This window comes from Teleopsis dalmanni, chromosome 1 (assembly GCF_002237135.1).
Source record: "Teleopsis dalmanni isolate 2A chromosome 1, ASM223713v2, whole genome shotgun sequence".
Classification (NCBI taxonomy): Eukaryota; Metazoa; Arthropoda; class Insecta; order Diptera; family Diopsidae; genus Teleopsis; species Teleopsis dalmanni.
In genome coordinates, this window is record NC_051846.1 from 232,047,835 (window position 1) to 232,062,270 (window position 14,436).

The following is a 14,436-nucleotide window of genomic DNA, read 5'->3' on the forward strand; positions in this document are numbered from 1 at the left end:
TAGTTACGCCCATGTATTAAATAGTATTAACTAGTTCTTGTTCTTGTAATATATATATAGCATTGATATAGAGTATTTGGTATTTCGTACTTACAACCTTAATAGAAAATATTTATATATTCCTCTCGCATGACTTTTTAAAAGTATAAAAGAGGGACACAACACCCAGACTTTATCAATCACAACTCAACGTGAGATAAGTAAAGAGCTCCAAATCTGATACGACTATTTACATTTTCATTAACAATAATTTGAATAGAAATTAAATAATGGCTGAAGTATTCGAATCTAACTTTTCAATTCGTTCTATATTATCGGACACAAAGTCCTCTTTGGAGATAGAGAGTAATACTTCGACGGAAGAATGGGCCATAAGTTCATGTGATATTACTTCTTCAGATGAAACATTATCGGATGAATCTACATTCACTAATGAGAAACCAGCGTATACATATAGTTCACTGATTGTTATGGCCATACGTAGCAGTCCTGATAAACGTTTAACATTGGGCGGGATATGTGAGTGGATAGCTAATAACTTTCCGTACTATCAAAATAACAGAAACAAGTGGCAGAATTGCATTCGGCACAATCTAAGCTTGAATAAATATTTTGTGCGAATACCTCGGGCGTTAGATGATCCAGGACGCGGTCACTATTGGGCAATAGATCCATCAGCGGAAGACGTAACTATTGGGGAAACCACTGGCCGCTTACGTCGGAATAATAATTCAACGTTAAATGATTCAAGAGCAATTTTACATTGCGGTGGTGGTTACTCGTACGGACATCCTTATCACCAAAGCAACACAATACCGTTTAACTCTCATTACTCTCATTACTCTCCAAACGCTGTGTATTTTCCGACTCCAGATGAAGTTCGTTTTGTACAAGAAGCTGTACTACAAAAACAACATCAATTTCAAGTTCAACAAACACTTTCTGCTGAGTGCGGGTGCAATCTCCAACAATATACTATGTATGGGGGACTTCCAATGTAATATAATTCAAGGAAATAATTTTTTAATTTATTTATTTCATAAAGAAACTGTTAATTTGTACATAGTAATAATATGATATAAGATATTTTGGTAATTGTAATTGTTCAATGTATATAAATTTCATAATATATTAATAGATGTGAATGCTTAAGCAAATTTCTTCTGTTTTTTATTTAAAAAATGATTAATATTTTATTTGCATAAGGTAATTGGGAGGAAAGGTCTCTAAAGATCGAAGATCTATTGTACAAAAAAAGTTTCCTAATGAAAATGATAACGAGATACAACCAGATATTTCATTAGCGGCATATACCATATCGAATAAATTTTTACTTCAGACCTAAAAAATAAATAATACAATTAATTTGAAAATATTTATTAAGTAAATAATAAATATTTTAAAAATATCAATTTTATGTTTTTTTACGTGGAATTCTTGTTACAAATTACAAAATTTCCAATACAAATAAATGGATTAATATTATGAATAGATAGTCAGTAAATAGATCAATTAAATAATAAAATAATAATTTACAATACTACACTATTCTGTATTATACTGCACTACAATATATGTTATAGAAAATTTTTTGTGTCAGAGACTTTATGTGTTGAAACGAAGCAAAGTCCGTGTTTCAGTTTTGACTTGGTATTGTCGTCCATTGATATACATATTTCGATATCATAAAAGTGCTTATTACAATATATTATATGATTCGAAATATTTTTAGTAGGTGGGAAGTACCAAACAACAAGTGTGAATCTTAAGAAATGTTGTTGTGGATTCGTTGGACCTGGTCTCTAAAAACATGAGAAGGTACAACATATAGAAAGAATTGTGCAAAAATATTATATATATCTTTAGGTTGAAGTAATAATTTTTAAGTAAATTTTAGTAAAATACAAAATAAGTCTTGAGACTAGTTTGTTTTAGGCGATTTAAGTTTAATCTGTTCTAGTAATCTTTTTAATTGATGATAAATCAATAAAATTTAAAAATCTTTATATCTCTGTGTTTAGATAGTATATCAATATTTGTAAAATTTTGTTTTTGTAAAAAACGGATTTAGAACATTTTATCCTTGAAATATTGAAATATTTGTAAATAATCTTTAACTATAACACCGATACTTAGGAATATAATTTGCACCACTACAATAACAAATAACAGAAATAATATAATAAATTTTTAAAGTTTCATTCAGATTTTCGTGACATTTGCTGAGTAATTGTATTCATAACTCTTTAAGTTGAATTAGGGGGTTAGTGAAGAAAAGAAACAAGAGCAAATTCTAATGAACGGCTTAACGCGCAACTCAAAAATAAAATGATAAATTTTAGCAAACGCATCATATGTGCAGGTATGATTAAATGAAAAGAAAATTTCAAGAACACGAAGCTTAAGCCGGCAATAAACCATCAAAAGCAATGGATCTGGCTTAGTAGACAACATTCCATTAATGAATGGATAATTATTGATATCTGTATTATTTTTTTCTTAACTTCTAACTCTCTTCTTTTCGATGTGTAGTAGGTAGCACATACAGCCGGTATGTAGGAAGTACTTATGGACTTAAACGTAGTTACGCCCATGTATTAAATAGTATTAACTAGTTCTTGTTCTTGTAATATATATATAGCATTGATATAGAGTATTTGGTATTTCGTACTTACAACCTTAATAGAAAATATTTATATATTCCTCTCGCATGACTTTTTAAAAGTATAAAAGAGGGACACAACACCCAGACTTTATCAATCACAACTCAACGTGAGATAAGTAAAGAGCTCCAAATCTGATACCGCTATTTACATTTTCATTAACAATAATTTGAATAGAAATTAAATAATGGCTGAAGTATTCGAATCTAAGTTTTCAATTCGTTCTATATTATCGGACACAAAGTCCTCTTTGGAGATAGAAAGTAAAACTACGACGGAAGAATGGGCCATAAGTTCATGTGATATTACTTCTTCAGATGAAACATTATCGGATGAATCTACATTCACTAATGAGAAACCAGCGTATACATATAGTTCACTGATTGTTATGGCCATACGTAGCAGTCCTGATAAACGTTTAACATTGGGCGGGATATGTGAGTGGATAGCTAATAACTTTCCGTACTATCAAAATAACAGAAACAAGTGGCAGAATTGCATTCGGCACAATCTAAGCTTGAATAAATATTTTGTGCGAATACCTCGAGCGTTAGATGATCCAGGACGCGGTCACTATTGGGCAATAGATCCATCAGCGGAAGACGTAACTATTGGGGAAACCACTGGCCGCTTACGTCGGAATAATAATTCAACGTTAAATGATTCAAGAGCAATTTTACATTGCGGTGGTGGTTACTCGTACGGACATCCTTATCACCAAAGCAACACAATACCGTTTAACTCTCATTACTCTCATTACTCTCCAAACGCTGTGTATTTTCCGACTCCAGAAGAAGTTCGTTTTGTACAAGAAGCTGTACTACAAAAACAACAAGCTTTAAACAACTTTCACCCCCAGCTCCCAACTGAAGACCGAATTGCAGTACAACATCAATTTCAAGTTCAACAAACACTTTCTGCTGAGTGCGGGTGCAATCTCCAACAATGTACTATGTATGGGGGACTTCCAATGTAATATAATTCAAGGAAATAATTTTTTAATTTATTTATTTCATAAAGAAACTGTTAATTTGTACATAGTAATAATATGATATAAGATATTTTGGTAATTGTAATTGTTCAATGTATATAAATTTCATAATATATTAATAGATGTGAATGCTTAAGCAAATTTTTTCTGTTTTTTATTTAAAAAATGATTAATATTTTATTTGCATAAGGTAATTGGGAAGGAAGGTCTCTAAAGATCGAAGATCTATTGTACAAAAAAAGTTTCCTAATGAAAATGATAACGAGATACAACCAGATATTTCATTAGCGGCATATACCATATCGAATAAATTTTTACTTCAGACCTAAAAAATAAATAATACAATTAATTTGAAAATATTTATTAAGTAAATAATAAATATTTTAAAAATATCAATTTTATGTTTTTTTTACGTGGAATTCTTGTTACAAATTACAAAATTTCCAATTCAAATAAATGGATTAATATTATGAATAGATAGTTAGTAAATAGATCAATTAAATAACAAAATAATAATTTGGTATACTACACTATTCTGTATTATACTGCACTACAATATATGTTATAGAAAATTTTTTGTGTCAGAGACTTTATATGTTGAAACGAAGCAAAGTCCGTGTTTCAGTTTTGACTTGGTATTGTCGTCCATTGATATACATATTTCGATATCATAAAAGTGCTTATTACAATATATTATATGATTCGAAATATTTTTAGTAGGTGGGAAGTACCAAACAACAAGTGTGAATCTTAAGAAATGTCGTTATGGATTCGTTGGACCTGGTCTCTAAAAACATGAGAAGGTACAATATATAGAAAGAATTGTGCAAAAATATTATATACATCTTAGGTTGAAGTAATAATTTTTAAGTAAATTTTAGTAAAATACAAAATAAGTCTTGAGACTAGTTTGTTTTAGGCGATTTAAGTTTAATCTGTTCTAGTAATCTTTTTAATTGATGATAAACCAATAAAATTTAAAAATCTTTATATCTCTGTGTTTAGATAGTATATCAATATTTGTAAAATTTTGTTTTTGTAAAAAACGGATTTAGAACATTTTATCCTTGAAATATTGAAATATTGAAATATTTGTAAATAATCTTTAACTATAACACCGATACTTAGGAATATAATTTGCACCACTACAATAACAAATAACAGAAATAATATAATAAATTTTTAAAGTTTCATTCAGATTTTCGTGACATTTGCTGAGTAATTGTATTCATAACTCTTTAAGTTGAATTAGGGGGGTTAGTGAAGAAAAGAAACAAGAGCAAATTCTAATGAACGGCTTAACGCGCAACTCAAAAATAAAATGATAAATTTTAGCAAACGCTTCATATGTGCAGGTATGATTAAATGAAAAGAAATTTTTCAAGAACACGAAGCTTAAGCCGGCAATAAACCATCAAACACAATGGATCTGGCTTAGTAGACAACATTCCATTAATGAATGGATGATTATTGATATCTGTATTATTTTTTTCTTAACTTCTAACTCTCTTCTTTTCGATGTGTAGTAGGTAGCACATATAGTCGGTATGTAGGAAGTACTTATGGACTTAAACGTAGTTACGCCCATGTATTAAATAGTATTAACTAGTATTTGTTCTTGTAATATATATAGCATTGATATAGAGTATTTGGTATTTCGTACTTACAACCTTAATAGAAAATATTTATATATTCCTCTCGTATGACTTTTTAAAAGTATAAAAGAGGGACACAACACCCAGACTTTATCAATCACAACTCAACGTGAGATAAGTAAAGAGCTCCAAATCTGATACCGCTATTTACATTTTCATTAACAATAATTTGAATAGAAATTAAATAATGGCTGAAGTATTCGAATCTAACTTTTCAATTCGTTCTATATTATCGGACACAAAGTCCTCTTTGGAGATAGAGAGTAATACTTCGACGGAAGAATGGGCCATAAGTTCATGTGATATTACTTCTTCAGATGAAACATTATCGGATGAATCTACATTCACTAATGAGAAACCAGCGTATACATATAGTTCACTGATTGTTATGGCCATACGTAGCAGTCCTGATAAACGTTTAACATTGGGCGGGATATGTGAGTGGATAGCTAATAACTTTCCGTACTATCAAAATAACAGAAACAAGTGGCAGAATTGCATTCGGCACAATCTAAGCTTGAATAAATATTTTGTGCGAATACCTCGAGCGTTAGATGATCCAGGACGCGGTCACTATTGGGCAATAGATCCATCAGCGGAAGACGTAACTATTGGGGAAACCACTGGCCGCTTACGTCGGAATAATAATTCAACGTTAAATGATTCAAGAGCAATTTTACATTGCGGTGGTGGTTACTCGTACGGACATCCTTATCACCAAAGCAACACAATACCGTTTATAACTCTCATTACTCTCCAAACGCTGTGTATTTTCCGACTCCAGATGAAGTTCGTTTTGTACAAGAAGCTGTACTACAAAAACAACATCAATTTCAAGTTCAACAAACACTTTCTGCTGAGTGTGGGTGCAATCTCCAACAATGTACTATGTATGGGGGACTTCCAATGTAATATAATTCAAGGAAATAATTTTTTAATTTATTTATTTCATAAAGAAACTGTTAATTTGTACATAGTAATAATATGATATAAGATATTTTGGTAATTGTAATTGTTCAATGTATATAAATTTCATAATATATTAATAGATGTGAATGCTTAAGCAAATTTTTTCTGTTTTTTATTTAAAAAATGATTAATATTTTATTTGCATAAGGTAATTGGGAAGATATTTCAAAAATTTGAAAATTAAGTAGTAATGTAATATTATTGAATTATTCTAATACTCTTTCATAAACTAAGAAAACATATTTATTAGATTGTCAAACTGAGAATAGTAATAATATGATATAAGATATTTTGATAATTATAATTGTTCAATGTATATAAATTTCATAATATATTAATAGAAGTGAATACTTAAACAAATTTTTTCTGTTTTTTATTTAAAAAATGATTAATATTTTATTTGCATAAGGTAATTAGAAAGAAAGGTCTCTAAAGATCGAAGATCTATTGTACAAAAAAAGTTTCCTAATGAAAATGATAACGAGATACAACCAGATATTTCATTAGCGGCATATACCATATCGAATAAATTTTTACTTCAGACCTAAAAAATAAATAATACAATTAATTTGAAAATATTTATTAAGTAAATAATAAATATTTTAAAAATATCAATTTTATGTTTTTTTACGTGGAATTCTTGTTACAAATTACAAAATTTCCAATACAAATAAATGGATTAATATTATGAATAGATAGTCAGTAAATAGATCAATTAAATAATAAAATAATAAATTACAATACTACACTATTCTGTATTATACTGCACTACAATATATGTTATAGAAAATTTTTTGTGTCAGAGACTTTATGTGTTGAAACGAAGCAAAGTCCGTGTTTCAGTTTTGACTTGGTATTGTCGTCCATTGATATACATATTTCGATATCATAAAAGTGCTTATTACAATATATTATATGATTCGAAATATTTTTAGTAGGTGGGAAGTACCAAACAACAAGTGTGAATCTTAAGAAATGTCGTTGTGGATTCGTTGGACCTGGTCTCTAAAAACATGAGAAGGTACAACATATAGAAAGAATTGTGCAAAAATATTATATATATCTTAGGTTGAAGTAATAATTTTTAAGTAAATTTTAGTAAAATACAAAATAAGTCTTGAGACTAGTTTGTTTTAGACGATTCAAGTTTAATCTGTTCTAGTAATCTTTTTAATTAATGATAAATCAATAAAATTTAAAAATCTTTATATCTCTGTGTTTAGATAGTACATCAATATTTGTAAAATTTTGTTTTTGTAAAAACGGATTTAGAACATTTTATCCTTGAAATATTGAAATATTTGTAAATAAAATTTAACTATAACACCGATACTTAGGAATATAATTTGCACCACTACAATAACAAATAACAGAAATAATATAATAAATTTTTAAAGTTTCATTCAGATTTTCGTGACATTTGCTGAGTAATTGTATTCATAACTCTTTAAGTTGAATTAGGGGGTTAGTGAAGAAAAGAAACAAGAGCAAATTCTAATGAACGGCTTAACGCGCAACGCAAAAATAAAATGATAAATTTTAGCAAACGCATCATATGTGCAGGTATGATTAAACGAAAAGAAATTTTTCAAGAACACGAAGCTTAAGCCGGCAATAAACCATCAAAAGCAATGGATCTGGCTTAGTAGACAACATTCCATTAATGAATGGATGATTATTGATATCTGTATTATTTTTTTCTTAACTTCTCTCTTCTTTTCGATGTGTAGTAGGTAGCATATATAGTCGGTATGTAGGAAGTACTTATGGACTTAAACGTAGTTACGCCCATGTATTAAATAGTATTAACTAGTATTTGTTCTTGTAATATATATAGCATTGATATAGAGTATTTGGTATTTCGTACTTAAAACCTTAATAGAAAATATTTATATATTCCTCTCGCATGACTTTTTAAAAGTATAAAAGAGGGACACAACACCCAGACTTTATCAATCACAACTCAACGTGAGATAAGTAAAGAGCTCCAAATCTGATACGACTATTTACATTTTCATTAACAATAATTTGAATAGAAATTAAATAATGGCTGAAGTATTCGAATCTAACTTTTCAATTCGTTCTATATTATCGGACACAAAGTCCTCTTTGGAGATAGAGAGTAATACTTCGACGGAAGAATGGGCCATAAGTTCATGTGATATTACTTCTTCAGATGAAACATTATCGGATGAATCTACATTCACTAATGAGAAACCAGCGTATACATATAGTTCACTGATTGTTATGGCCATATGTAGCAGTCCTGATAAACGTTTAACATTGGGCGGGATATGTGAGTGGATAGCTAATAACTTTCCGTACTATCAAAATAACAGAAACAAGTGGCAGAATTGCATTCGGCACAATCTAAGCTTGAATAAATATTTTGTGCGAATACCTCGAGCGTTAGATGATCCAGGACGCGGTCACTATTGGGCAATAGATCCATCAGCGGAAGACGTAACTATTGGGGAAACCACTGGCCGCTTACGTCGGAATAATAATTCAACGTTAAATGATTCAAGAGCAATTTTACATTGCGGTGGTGGTTACTCGTACGGACATCCTTATCACCAAAGCAACACAATACCGTTTAACTCTCATTACTCTCATTACTCTCCAAACGCTTTGTATTTTCCGACTCCAGATGAAGTTCGTTTTGTACAAGAAGCTGTACTACAAAAACAACATCAATTTCAAGTTCAACAAACACTTTCTGCTGAGTGTGGGTGCAATCTCCAACAATGTACTATGTATGGGGGACTTCCAATGTAATATAATTCAAGGAAATAATTTTTTAATTTATTTATTTCATAAAGAAACTGTTAATTTGTACATAGTAATAATATGATATAAGATATTTTGGTAATTGTAATTGTTCAATGTATATAAATTTCATAATATATTAATAGATGTGAATGCTTAAGCAAATTTTTTCTGTTTTTTATTTAAAAAATGATTAATATTTTATTTGCATAAGGTAATTGGGAAGGAAGGTCTCTAAAGATCGAAGATCTATTGTACAAAAAAAGTTTCCTAATGAAAATGATAACGAGATACAACCAGATATTTCATTAGCGGCATATACCATATCGAATAAATTTTTACTTCAGACCTAAAAAATAAATAATACAATTAATTTGAAAATATTTATTAAGTAAATAATAAATATTTTAAAAATATCAATTTTATGTTTTTTTACGTGGAATTCTTGTTACAAATTACAAAATTTCCAATACAAATAAATGGATTAATATTATGAATAGATAGTCAGTAAATAGATCAATTAAATAATAAAATAATAAATTACAATACTACACTATTCTGTATTATACTGCACTACAATATATGTTATAGAAAATTTTTTGTGTCAGAGACTTTATGTGTTGAAACGAAGCAAAGTCCGTGTTTCAGTTTTGACTTGGTGTTGTCGTCCATTGATATACATATTTCGATATCATAAAAGTGCTTATTACAATATATTATATGATTCGAAATATTTTTAGTAGGTGGGAAGTACCAAACAACAAGTGTGAATCTTAAGAAATGTCGTTGTGGATTCGTTGGACCTGGTCTCTAAAAACATGAGAAGGTACAACATATAGAAAGAATTGTGCAAAAATATTATATATATCTTAGGTTGAAGTAATAATTTTTAAGTAAATTTTAGTAAAATACAAAATAAGTCTTGAGACTAGTTTGTTTTAGGTGATTTAAGTTTAATCTGTTCTAGTAATCTTTTTAATTGATGATAAATCAATAAAATTTAAAAATCTTTATATCTCTGTGTTTAGATAGTATATCAACATTTGTAAAATTTTGTTTTTGTAAAAAACGGATTTAGAACATTTTATCCTTGAAATATTGAAATATTTGTAAATAATCTTTAACTATAACACCGATACCTAGGAATATAATTTGCACCACTACAATAACAAATAACAGAAATAATATAATAAATTTTTAAAGTTTCATTCAGATTTTCGTGACATTTGCTGAGTAATTGTATTCATAACTCTTTAAGTTGAATTAGGGGGTTAGTGAAGAAAAGAAACAAGAGCAAATTCTAATGAACGGCTTAACGCGCAACTCAAAAATAAAATGATAAATTTTAGCAAACGCATCATAAGTGCAGGTATGATTAAACGAAAAGAAATTTTTCAAGAACATGAAACTTAAGCCGGCAATAAACCATCAAAAACAATGGATCTGGCTTAGTAGACAACATTCCATTAATGAATGGATGATTATTGATATCTGTATTACTTTTTTCTTAACTTCTAACTCTCTTCTTTTCGATGTGTAGTAGGTAGCACATATAGTCGGTATGTAGGAAGTACTTATGGACTTAAACGTAGTTACGCCCATGTATTAAATAGTATTAACTAGTTCTTGTTCTTGTAATATATATATATAGCATTGATATAGAGTATTTGGTATTTCATACTTACAACCTTAATAGAAAATATTTATATATTCCTCTCGTATGACTTTTTAAAAGTATAAAAGAGGGACACAACACCCAGACTTTATCAATCACAACTCAACGTGAGATAAGTAAAGAGCTCCAAATCTGATACGACTATTTACATTTTCATTAACAATAATTTGAATAGAAATTAAATAATGGCTGAAGTATTCGAATCTAACTTTTCAATTCGTTCTATATTATCGGACACAAAGTCCTCTTTGGAGATAGAGAGGAATACTTCGACGGAAGAATGGGCCATAAGTTCATGTGATATTACTTCTTCAGATGAAACATTATCGGATGAATCTACATTCACTAATGAGAAACCAGCGTATACATATAGTTCACTGATTGTTATGGCCATACGTAGCAGTCCTGATAAACGTTTAACATTGGGCGGGATATGTGAGTGGATAGCTAATAACTTTCCTTACTATCAAAATAACAGAAACAAGTGGCAGAATTGCATTCGGCACAATCTAAGCTTGAATAAATATTTTGTGCGAATACCTCGAGCGTTAGATGATCCAGGACGCGGTCACTATTGGGCAATAGATCCATCAGCGGAAGACGTAACTATTGGGGAAACCACTGGCCGCTTACGTCGGAATAATAATTCAACGTTAAATGATTCAAGAGCAATTTTACATTGCGGTGGTGGTTACTCGTACGGATATCCTTATCACCAAAGCAACACAATACCGTATAACTCTCATTACTCTTCAAATGCTGTGTATTTTCCGACTCCAGAAGAAGTTCGTTTTGTACAAGAAGCTGTACTACAAAAACAACAAGCTTTAAACAACTTTCACCCCCAGCTCCCAACTGAAGACCGAATTGCAGTACAACATCAATTTCAAGTTCAACAAACACTTTCTGCTGAGTGCGGGTGCAATCTCCAACAATATACTATGTATGGGGGACTTCCAATGTAATATAATTCAAGGAAATAATTTTTTAATTTATTTATTTCATAAAGAAACTGTTAATTTGTACATAGTAATAATATGATATAAGATATTTTGGTAATTGTAATTGTTCAATGTATATAAATTTCATAATATATTAATAGATGTGAATGCTTAAGCAAATTTCTTCTGTTTTTTATTTAAAAAATGATTAATATTTTATTTGCATAAGTTAATTGGGAAGAAAGGTCTCTAAAGATCGAAGATCTATTGTACAAAAAAAGTTTTCTAATGAAAATGATAACGAGATACAACCAGATATTTAATTAGCGGCATATACCATATCGAATAAATTTTTACTTCAGACCTAAAAAATAAATAATACAATTAATTTGAAAATATTTATTAAGTAAATAATAAATATTTTAAAAATATCAATTTCATGTTTTTTTTACGTGGAATTCTTGTTACAAATTACAAAATTTCCAATACAAATAAATGGATTAATATTATGAATAGATAGTCAGTAAATAGATCAATTAAATAATAAAATAATAATTTACTATACTACACTATTCTGTACTACAATATACACTACAATATATGTTAAAGAAAATTTTTTGTGTCAGAGACTTTATGTGTTGAAACGAAGCAAAGTCCGTGTTTCAGTTTTGACTTGGTATTGTCGTCCATTGATATACATATTTCGATATCATAAAAGTGCTTATTACAATCTATTATATGATTCGAAACATTTTTAGTAGGTGGGAAGTACCAAACAACAAGTGTGAATCTTAAGAAAGAAACTACAATAACAAATAACAGAAATAATATAATAAATTTTTAAAGTTTCATTCAGATTTTCGTGACATTTGCTGAGTAATTGTATTCATAACTCTTTAAGTTGAATTAGGGGGTTAGTGAAGAAAAGAAACAAGAGCAAATTCTAATGAACGGCTTAACGCGCAACTCAAAAATAAAATGACAAATTTTAGCAAACGCATCATATGTGCAGGTATGATTAAACGAAAAGAAATTTTCAAGAACACGAAACTTAAGCCGGCAATAAACCATCAAAAACAATGGATCTGGCTTAGTAGACAACATTCCATTAATGAATGGATGATTATTGATATCTGTATTATTTTTTTCTTAACTTCTAACTCTCTTCTTTTCGATGTGTAGTAGGTAGCACATATAGCCGGTATGTAGGAAGTACTTATGGACTTAAACGTAGTTACGCCCATGTATTAAATAGTATTAACTAGTTCTTGTTCTTGTAATATATATATAGCATTGATATAGAGTATTTGGTATTTCGTACTTACAACCTTAATAGAAAATATTTATATATTCCTCTCGCATGACTTTTTAAAAGTATAAAAGAGGGACACAACACCCAGACTTTATCAATCACAACTCAACGTGAGATAAGTAAAGAGCTCCAAATCTGATACGACTATTTACATTTTCATTAACAATAATTTGAATAGAAATTAAATAATGGCTGAAGTATTCGAATCTAACTTTTCAATTCGTTCTATATTATCGGACACAAAGTCCTCTTTGGAGATAGAGAGTAATACTTCGACGGAAGAATGGGCCATAAGTTCATGTGATATTACTTCTTCAGATGAAACATTATCAGATGAATCTACATTCACTAATGAGAAACCAGCGTATACATATAGTTCACTGATTGTTATGGCCATAGGTAGCAGTCCTGATAAACGTTTAACATTGGGCGGGATATGTGAGTGGATAGCTAATAACTTTCCGTACTATCAAAATAACAGAAACAAGTGGCAGAATTGCATTCGGCACAATCTAAGCTTGAATAAATATTTTGTGCGAATACCTCGGGCGTTAGATGATCCAGGACGTGGTCACTATTGGGCAATAGATCCATCAGCGGAAGACGTAACTATTGGGAAAACCACTGGCCGCTTACGTCGGAATAATAATTCAACGTTAAATGATTCAAGAGCAACTTTACATTGCGGTGGTGGTTACTCGTACGGACATCCTTATCACCAAAGCAACACAATACCGTATAACTCTCATTACTCTCCAAACGCTGTGTATTTTCCGACTCCAGAAGAAGTTCGTTTTGTACAAGAAGCTGTACTACAAAAACAACAAGCTTTAAACAACTTTCACCCCCAGCTCCCAACTGAAGACCGAATTGCAGTACAACATCAATTTCAAGTTCAACAAACACTTTCTGCTGAGTGCGGGTGCAATCTCCAACAATGTACTATGTATGGGGGACTTCCAATGTAATATAATTCAAGGAAATAATTTTTTAATTTATTTATTTCATAAAGAAACTGTTAATTTGTACATAGTAATAATATGATATAAGATATTTTGGTAATTGTAATTGTTCAATGTATATAAATTTCATAATATATTAATAGATGTGAATGCTTAAGCAAATTTTTTCTGTTTTTTATTTAAAAAATGATTAATACTTTATTTGCATAAGGTAATTGGGAAGGAAGGTCTCTAAAGATCGAAGATCTATTGTACAAAAAAAGTTTCCTAATGAAAATGATAACGAGATACAACCAGATATTTCATTAGCGGCATATACCATATCGAATAAATTTTTACTTCAGACCTAAAAAATAAATAATACAATTAATTTGAAAATATTTATTAAGTAAATAATAAATATTTTAAAAATATCAATTTTATGTTTTTTTACGTGGAATTCTTGTTACAAATTACAAAATTTCCAATACAAATAAATGGATTAATATTATGAATAGAT

At 29.5% G+C, this 14,436-nt stretch overlaps 6 protein-coding genes across 6 annotated transcripts; all 6 read left to right on the plus strand.

The window, feature by feature from the left end:
* Window positions 1-269: 269 nt before the first annotated feature.
* Window positions 270-1,001, plus strand: LOC119667658 (fork head domain transcription factor slp1-like). The gene has a single exon (XM_038076965.1). The coding sequence runs from the start codon at window positions 270-272 to the stop codon at window positions 999-1,001; it is 732 nt and encodes a 243-aa protein (XP_037932893.1).
* A 1,849-nt stretch (window positions 1,002-2,850) lies between these two features.
* On the plus strand, window positions 2,851-3,639 carry LOC119667659 (fork head domain transcription factor slp1-like). Its single transcript, XM_038076966.1, has one exon. The coding sequence runs from the start codon at window positions 2,851-2,853 to the stop codon at window positions 3,637-3,639; it is 789 nt and encodes a 262-aa protein (XP_037932894.1).
* A 1,857-nt stretch (window positions 3,640-5,496) lies between these two features.
* LOC119667660 (fork head domain transcription factor slp1-like) lies at window positions 5,497-7,287 on the plus strand. The gene is made up of 2 exons (XM_038076967.1): window positions 5,497-6,076; window positions 7,214-7,287. Exons 1-2 carry the CDS (start codon window positions 5,497-5,499, stop codon window positions 7,285-7,287), a joined length of 654 nt encoding a protein of 217 aa, XP_037932895.1.
* Window positions 7,288-8,324: 1,037 nt separating this feature from the next.
* On the plus strand, window positions 8,325-9,056 carry LOC119667662 (fork head domain transcription factor slp1-like). Its single transcript, XM_038076968.1, has one exon. It carries the CDS (start codon window positions 8,325-8,327, stop codon window positions 9,054-9,056), a length of 732 nt encoding a protein of 243 aa, XP_037932896.1.
* Window positions 9,057-10,907: 1,851 nt separating this feature from the next.
* LOC119667663 (fork head domain transcription factor slp1-like) lies at window positions 10,908-11,687 on the plus strand. Its single transcript, XM_038076969.1, has one exon. It carries the CDS (start codon window positions 10,908-10,910, stop codon window positions 11,685-11,687), a length of 780 nt encoding a protein of 259 aa, XP_037932897.1.
* A 1,476-nt stretch (window positions 11,688-13,163) lies between these two features.
* LOC119667664 (fork head domain transcription factor slp1-like) lies at window positions 13,164-13,943 on the plus strand. Its single transcript, XM_038076970.1, has one exon. It carries the CDS (start codon window positions 13,164-13,166, stop codon window positions 13,941-13,943), a length of 780 nt encoding a protein of 259 aa, XP_037932898.1.
* Window positions 13,944-14,436: the final 493 nt, after the last annotated feature.